The sequence below is a fragment of the Castanea sativa genome, chromosome 12 (assembly GCF_040712315.1).
Source record: "Castanea sativa cultivar Marrone di Chiusa Pesio chromosome 12, ASM4071231v1".
NCBI lineage: Eukaryota > Viridiplantae > Streptophyta > Magnoliopsida > Fagales > Fagaceae > Castanea > Castanea sativa.
The window spans coordinates 44,249,773-44,258,435 of NC_134024.1; the positions used below are offsets into that span (position 1 = coordinate 44,249,773).

At 34.2% G+C, this 8,663-nt stretch overlaps 1 protein-coding gene across 2 annotated transcripts; it reads left to right on the forward strand.

Annotated features, from left to right (window-relative positions):
* Positions 1-1,029: 1,029 nt before the first annotated feature.
* On the forward strand, positions 1,030-6,865 carry LOC142619350 (G-type lectin S-receptor-like serine/threonine-protein kinase RKS1). Of its 2 annotated transcripts, XM_075792425.1 has the most exons (7): positions 1,030-2,342; positions 3,564-3,692; positions 4,896-5,095; positions 5,299-5,509; positions 5,656-5,893; positions 6,133-6,283; positions 6,361-6,865. In XM_075792425.1, the coding sequence occupies exons 1-7, from the start codon at positions 1,076-1,078 to the stop codon at positions 6,661-6,663; spliced, it is 2,499 nt and encodes an 832-aa protein (XP_075648540.1). In that variant the 5' UTR covers positions 1,030-1,075; the 3' UTR covers positions 6,664-6,865. The 2 variants fall into 2 exon arrangements, with proteins under 2 accessions (XP_075648540.1, XP_075648541.1); XM_075792426.1 differs by lacking the exon at positions 3,564-3,692.
* The last annotated feature ends 1,798 nt before the right edge of the window (positions 6,866-8,663 follow it).

An 8,663-nucleotide genomic window follows, 5' to 3' on the forward strand; every position in this document is an offset into this window, starting at 1 on the left:
CGCGCCGTGCTCCGCCGCGCCGACGTCAACCTCGGCCTCAGCGCGTGGTCCCCGCAGAAGAAAACCCATGTCCTCAACTTCAACTCCACGCTCCTCAAATACGCGTCCGTCGACATCTCCGAGCCAAGGCCGGTACCGAACCTTCGCCTCGTGGCCGAAGCTGAAGCTGATGCTGATGCTGATGCTGATGCACCCACCACAAAATTCGAACCGACCCACCACTGGTATTCAACCTGGCTACAGAGAACAACGATGAAGATGTTGAAGACGAGCCCGACGACGGCGTTTCGTCCCCCTCGGTGGTGTTCAGATCGATCAGACCCATGATTAGATAATTATTAAGTGTTTTGAAACAGTAAAGAAGAAGAAGAAAGAGTTTTGTTTGGTAATGTGAGAAATGAAAATTTTGAGTGCTGAGTGTAATCGTTTCCCCAAATTTTTTTTTTTAATTTTATTTTAATTCCAAAATTTATTAAAAAAAAAAAAAAAAAAGCCAAAACAACTGTGTTGTGGCTCAAGGACATAACTGGCTGGAGCTTAACAGAGTACTAAATTAATAACAATTCAAAGTTAAAGGATTGAAATGATAAAATTAAAAGTTAGAGGACTGAAAAAAAAAAATTAAAAATTAGATGGTCAATTTTGTATTTTTGCCATATTTATTTATTATCATTAGGTAATTACTTGAATTTCAAGTGGTTGACTGTTCGATAATCGCTATTAAAAGAACTGCCCAATAATTTTTCTTAACCAGTCACCCTGTCATTGTACATGAGTTTTAGGGTCAAAAGTTGTTCCCTAGGACTTAAAAGTTGCCTAAGAAGACCGGCGTTTTCGTTAAGTATCTCTCAAGGTACATGTGATTGTAGCCAAAAAAAGAAAGAAAAAAGAAGGTACACGTGATTGAGAAGGTCCTTCACAAGTGGATGACCCCTTGCATTGGTCAATCAATTCATTTAACTTTATTTATAAAAGAAGAACAACTGATTTTTTTTTTATATGGCTATCAAGCTCTCTATAGTATATACTAGCCAGTCCGCCACAAGTCTTATTACTGTACTCTTCATTAGAAAAAATGATGAATCCTACTAAAGGGAATGCATCATTGCTTCTTCTCTCCCTTCTTCTTGTTTGCCCAATCTGCACTTCCCTTGACACCATAACACCAGACCAACCCCTCAAGGATGGTCAACTTCTACTCTCAAACCAGAAAACCTTTGCACTTGGGTTTTTCAGCCCTGGCAGTACCAGTCACCGCTACGTTGGAATTTGGTATAACCAAATCTCCGAAAAAACCGTTGTGTGGGTTGCAAACAGAGACGCTCCTCTCAATTATACCTCCGGAGTCCTTTCCATCAGCAGTAAGGGAAACCTTGTACTTCACACCCAAAACCAAACCACTCCTATTTGGTCCACCAATGTTTCTTTTTCTATCTCATCCACAAATAATTCTATGGCTAAGCTTTTAGATATAGGAAATCTTGTTTTGGTTCAACAAGACAGCCAACTTACATGGCAAAGCTTTGATTATCCCACCAATACTATGCTTCCGTTTATGAAACTTGGGCTGGACCGGCGGACCGGGTTGAACCGGTTCCTTACATCTTGGAAGTCCAAGGATGACCCGGGAATTGGCAGCTACTCTTATCAAATGGTTACAACTGGGTACCCTCAAGCATACTTATATATGGGTCGGACTATAATATGGCGTGCTGGATCTTGGACTGGCCTAAGATGGAGCGGTATACCCAAAATGACAGCAAATTACTTCAATGTTAGCTTTGTGAATAATCAAGATGAAACCACCGTTATGTACGGTACATTTTCAAATTTATCTAACCCCAAAGTTTTTTCTAAAATGGTGGTGGATGAATCAGGAATTATGCAACGTTTCTTATGGCAAGAGACTAGATGGGTCGAATATTGGTCCGCCCCACAAGAGTTATGCGATAAGTATTTGAATTGTGGTCCAAATAGTTATTGTGACCCATACAATGTGGTCACTTTTGAGTGCAAGTGCTTTCCTGGATTTGAACCCAACTCATCTTATGATTGCATAAGGGAAAAGCAAGGAGTGTCCATGTGCAACAACGGAGAAGGTTTCGTGAAGTTGGAACAAATGAAGTTACCAGATACTTCAATAGCACATGCGGACATGAGTTTGAGTATGAACGAGTGTAAACAAAAGTGTTTAAGGAATTGTTCTTGTATGGCTTATGCAAGTGCAAATGAGAGTGAGGGAGGGATTGGTTGCTTGACATGGCAAGGGAACTTGGTGGACACAAGAACATATCCTAATCAAGGACAAGATTTATATATACGTGTGGATGCAGTTGTATTAGGTACTCTTTCATCTTTTCTCTTTAAAATTTTGGAAAAACATTTTATGAAAAATACACAGTGACTTCTCTCACCCCATTTGGTGGCTAGGTCACTGATCCGGTGAACTAGGCAAATGATGTCGGTACTTTGGTGGTTGGAGCCATTGCCCCGACAACCAATGCCAACATTTTGGCGGCCGAAGCCATCACTCTGGTAGCATATGCTATCAATCTAGTCACTAAAACAACGTGTCAAAGGTTCAATAACCAAAGCCACCATTCCAGTGACCAAAGACACTGCTCTAGCGGTAGTTGCCTAATCTTGGTTGTTTGCTTGAAAAATATTATTTGCCATACTAAACACATAATAATCATATTTGTTTTTACTTCAAAACAAATAAAGCGTTAGTGAAGATTCATGTCTATTGTATTATTTTAGTCTGAAGTTTATACAAAATACTAATCCAACATATAATTTTCCCTATGATATTTACTTTAAAGTTCAGTTAGGTCAAATTATTGAAAAATGGTTTTCTCCATTTAAAATGGATCCATTTCAAATTATATAGTACAAATCTAAACAAGTATTATGTTCCATATAGGAAAGAATTTATATATGGTTTTGTTAAATTATCTAAAAATATCAAAATTTTCACAATGTCTAACTTATCTATTTCATAATAATTCAAAACTCATACAATGTGTGGAAAAGTAAAAATTATTTAAGAGTTGTATACACCTAATAACACAAGATTTCTACAACTTTATTCATCACTCATAGTTGGTCCTCCTACTATGTAATACTTGTTTTATTTGACTTTTTTTTTTAATTTTTATTGTTACAATAATGGGGGAGTGAAGATTTGAATTATGATTCTACTTATATTACTAAGAAACACTCTTGTTGTTTGACATTGTTATTAGGTTTGCAATTTTTGTCTTTTGTTTCTTCTTTTAACACGTTTTCGGCCTCAGAAAAAGAGAATTGCATATGGCACTTGACATTTTTGTGAGAACATGTTTGCTTTTTTTGTTTTGTTCTTTTGATATGTTGGACCTCAAAAAGAGAATCACATTTTCTCCTTTTAAAAAATAAATAATAAATAAAATCACTTGTTCTCCTTAAACCCATTGTTTCATCCCTGCTCTCATTTTCTTGTAAAGCTGCATCAATAATAACTATTTATGTTCAATGAACATCTCAAATTTATGATGTCATTTGATTTTTTTTTTTTTACTCAGCTCAATATGCTAAGAAAAATGGTCTTACTCAAAAAAAGAGGATGCTGGCAATTCTGGGAGTTTTTGCTGCTGTAATGTTTCTTCTTGTAGTCTCAGTTGTGTTTTGTTTTGTAATGAAGAAGAAGAAAGGTAAGGAAGTTTAGAGAAATTTTTTTAAAAATCCTATTTCTATATTTCTAAGGCCAGTGGACAAATGCTCCCAAGATTACTCCAACACTATGTTTCAGGATTTATAAAAGAATAGGCAAAATTCATAGATCATGAAAAAATTAAATAAAATGCAATGGAACTTGATATATTTTTCAAGCATAGAAGTTGATAAAGAAAAAATGAAAAAGAACTAAATATATTTTGTTATTATACTCATAATCATTTCTTTGGATCCAAAGATGGTATAGTGAAGCAGCCAAGGAAAATTTTCAAATGCTTCTTACACAAATTCCATTTGACTTCTACGGAAAACATACATGAGCACCATTGTACCCCATTTTACAAGCCTTTCTTGGGGGGGCAACCTGTCCTTCACTGCTAGCCAAAATATGAAGGACTTGTTAGGAAAAGCTGCTTTGGACCATACCAGTTTCGACCATTCAATGAGACATACATGTTTCTTATTTAATTCTACTCTGAATTGCAGTCCGTCCTTCGCTGCCAGCCAAAGACAGTATTAAGGAATGCTTAGAAGCAGATGCTTTAGACCATACCACCTTCCACCATTTAGTTGTATCCATCTTGTTTCTTATTTCACTTCAGGTTGAAATCCATGTGACTTTTCCATATTTAGATGAAATCCAGTCCATTGAGTTGTCTTAGCTAATTTTAATTGATGAAAATAAGCTTGTAGGATAGTATCTTTTGATCTAATAGGTTTCCAAGGCTGTTGCATTTCTTTCAGAATACTGGATACTTTTGCAAACTCAGAAATTGCAATATCATACACCACCTTTTGGACAAAGTTGGGGATCAAAACACCTTCAGGGTGCCAATTATCATGCCATATGGATAATTTTTTCACCCTTTCAACTAAAAGCTTCATGAATGGCCAAACCAATTCCTTGACATTTTAAAATTTTCTCCAGCCCCGTCAGTAGGCTTGAGGAACTTTCATCACCCATAAGCACTTACCTCTTAGAAAAGTGCATTTTAACCAATTGGGATTTCCTGTCAATAATAAATAGAAAATTGTAAGCTTCAATTTTTCCTCTTATTTTCCTCTGTTTCATTCTTTTATTTTAGTGTGTTACTCAGTTTTATTAAATTAGGCTTTTGTGTGAGAATTCCTAATTGGACAAAAATGGTTACAAGCATTATTAATTACTTGTCTTATGACAGAGACGAGGCATAGCACATATTCAGATAGTGCTGACTCCACTTTACCATACTTCGAAGACTCTACAAGTAGAAGGGACCTCGATGGAACTAGAAGAAATTCAAATTTGCCATTATTTGATCTAAGAACCATTATTGCAGCTACAGATAACTTCTCTATTGCTAACAAGCTTGGCCAAGGTGGTTTTGGTCCAGTTTATAAGGTAGTCTCATTGAACGAGACCCAAAATTTGCATAATCTCATTTCAAGTGTGTTTATGCATCATAAATTCTATCATGAATGTTTATGGGTACTCATTAAGTATGACTTTGTTGTGTGCAATTGGGCTTCCCTAAACAATTTACCAAGTTGAGTTTCTTTCAACAATTGTGCAAAATGACAATGATATTTGGACTTTAATTGCAGGGTTTGCTACGAAATGGAATGGTAATAGCAGTAAAAAGACTATCAAAATGCTCTGGACAAGGAATAGAACAATTCAAAACAGAAGTTGCACTAATTGCTAAACTCCAACATAGAAATCTTGTGAGAATTTTAGGTTATTGCATTCACAAAAAAGAGAAGATGTTGATCTATGAGTACTTGTCAAATAAAAGCTTGGACTCATTCATTTTTGGTATGTCTTCTTTTTCACATTAACCTCACTCATCATCACTAGAAAACAATCTTCCCATTACAAACATATCAGTTCCAAGTAGCAAGATTTTATACCTAAGTACAAATGCAATGCAATCTAATCCAAGTTCTCATTTCTTCATTTAGATGAAACAAAAAGGACATGTTTAGATTGGGGAAAGCGATTTGAGATTATTTGTGGGATTGCTCGAGGGATCTTATATCTTCATCAAGACTCAAGATTAAGAATTATCCATAGAGATTTAAAGGCTAGCAATGTTCTACTTGACAATGCATTGAATCCAAAAATTTCAGATTTTGGTATGGCTAGAATTGTTGGAGGGGACCAAATTGAGGCTAATACAAATCGCGTTGTTGGAACATAGTAAGTATGGTAGAAAATAAAGATATACTTTTTTAACCGATTACTGGACTACCATTTTTACATCTAAGCAGAGTCCAAACTACAGGCCTTTATAAGGAAAAAAAATATTAAGGTTATCTCTATAATTCGTTTTCATATTGTGTTACTTCAAATTTTACATGTATGTTAGTGCCCAAAGGGCTATTTTTGATCATTTTACGTTGAGGTTCAATATCTTCCTTTTCATTGTGCTATGACAGTGGTTATATGTCACCTGAGTATGCAATGCAAGGACTATTTTCAATAAAGTCTGACGTATATAGCTTTGGGGTATTGCTGCTAGAGATCATTACTGGCAAAAAGAACAGTACTTATCATCATGATGGTCCTTCCTCAAATTTGATTGGACATGTAAGTACATGTGCAAACAATGACTACAAAATTAAGCCTATATTGTTGAGCCTAATATGATTAATATCTTGTCTCAGGTTTGGGACCTATGGAGAGAAGACAATTCCATGAAAATGGTTGACCCATTACTAGATGAGGCATATCCTGCTGATGAAGTTTCAAGATGCATTCAGATTGGGCTTTTGTGTGTGCAAGAACATGCAATAGACCGGCCAACCATGTCAACTGTTGTTTTCATGTTGGGTAATGACACACATCTTCCTTCTCCAAAACAACCTGCATTTATTTTGAAGGGTACTTACACTATTTCAAATAGATCAGCTAGTTCAGCATCTAATTCAGTAAATGAAATAACACTTTCTACAATTGACGGTCGTTAAAACCCCAAACTATTTGTAGCAAGTGTACTAATATTCCATTACAACATAGGATTGAGTTACTCTAAGTCTATTCAACAATACAAATTTTTTTTTTTTGTATGAACAATTCAACATAATGTATGCATTGTAAAATTATTGCAAAAAAGAAGATAATATGTAATATTACACAAACTGTTATTGTCCAGAACTTGTGATGAAATCACTACCATCTCCTTTAGCTTTTTCTTTCAAGTGGTTTCTAAAATTAATATATAAAAAGTTAACTGCGTATATATGTTCTGTGGAGATAACTTCATGGGTTTTCAGAACAAGATGTCGAAAGTTACAAAGATCTTTTCTTTTGGTGTGAAATTTACTAAGCTTAACCATGAAGATTTAAAAGAGGAACGCTAAATGCATAATACTGGAATTTAATTTGGATTTCAGGGTGTTTTACTCATAACAGAACCATTGTATTTATGAATTGTGCAAAGCCTATTGATATGATTGGGTATGGCTAATATTTTTAACTTAAAAGAACACTTCAACCAAGACAATATTACCAAATAAGTTAGAACAACAACATTTTATAACTTTGATGGTCGATCTTCTATGTATGGCAAGGACAAGTGTAAAGAAATGGGTGACAAAAAGTTGTAATCATTTTCTCATTTTCGCTTAAATTTGGCCCAATTCTACTTTTGTGGTCATTTATATTTGTGAAGGTGCCTTATTGAGAGTGTGTGATTCTCTCCTTGAAGTTCACTTGAAAAGAAAAAAGAAGAAGCTCAAACTAGTTTTCACAACATCAGCATCATATGGAACAAATTAATGTTATATAGCCGGACATAAGTGATGAATATAATTTTAGAAAATATTATTATGTTAGACATCAACAAATTTTTAAACAATTTCAATTTGTCAACCTGCTGCTTATGGGTTTGCAATTATATTTTATTTTTTTGGTGAAATGGGGATAGGTTTGTAAAAATTTTAAGAAAAAGAGAAGATATCCATTGAGAGAATTTTAATATATTTTTTTGGATGGTTTAACGAAACTATATATAATTTCTTTGCAATATGCATAAAATCTGGATGTTCTAGATGTGCTAAACATCCTATTCAAACCTTCATTTAGTTAAAAGGTAGAACTAAATTTTATATGGTGTTTTGTTTAAGACTTTGTTTTAAATGATATTATTTTTAACATCTAGATGAAAATGCAGGTGTATTGAAAACCTTTCTTAAGACCTTGCTTATGATGATTTTACTATCTCCAAACAAGAAGTGATTCATTGATGCCAATTTATTTATTTTTTTATCAATGTGAATTACACTTTGTCGGGTAATCAAAAAGAATGCAAGTAACCCAAATACTTTTTTTTTGTTAAGAACCCAACTACAAATGTAGCCTGCTGTCCAAGACCTTCACCGAGAATGGGCTTAGATACCAAAAATGGGCTTTTAAGAGTTGCTACCATGCCATACACGTAATCATGTACATCACTATTTCACAGTACGCAGCTAGATGTTTGGATTTTACATTTTAAAGTGCAAAATATATCTTTAGGGATGTTTGGATTTTATACCTTGAAATTTAAGAATTCAGATTTTTCCCCTAATGTTATATGCCGTTTTGATTAGCAACCCCTCTGTTAAGTTTATACTGATGTGTTCAATAAGTGACACGTAAGGTCATGATGTGTATCTATTGATTCAATCAAATCATGACACATGGATTTCACTATTCCATGTCATATGAATAGCCAAAATAAAAATAAACTTTAATTATTAAAATAAATCCTTTAAAATTCAAAATTGCAAAAATAAAATAAAATAAATAAATAAATAACTAAAATAATACAATTTTTTTATTAGATTTGTACCTAAAATAAAGGAAAGAAACCAATTCTTGTTTCTCAGATCAAGGATTGATCTGGACCTTAAAAATACAATCCTTCATTTATGAGTCACCTTTAGCCAACTTAAAAATAAAGAACCTTTAACATCAAACATATTTG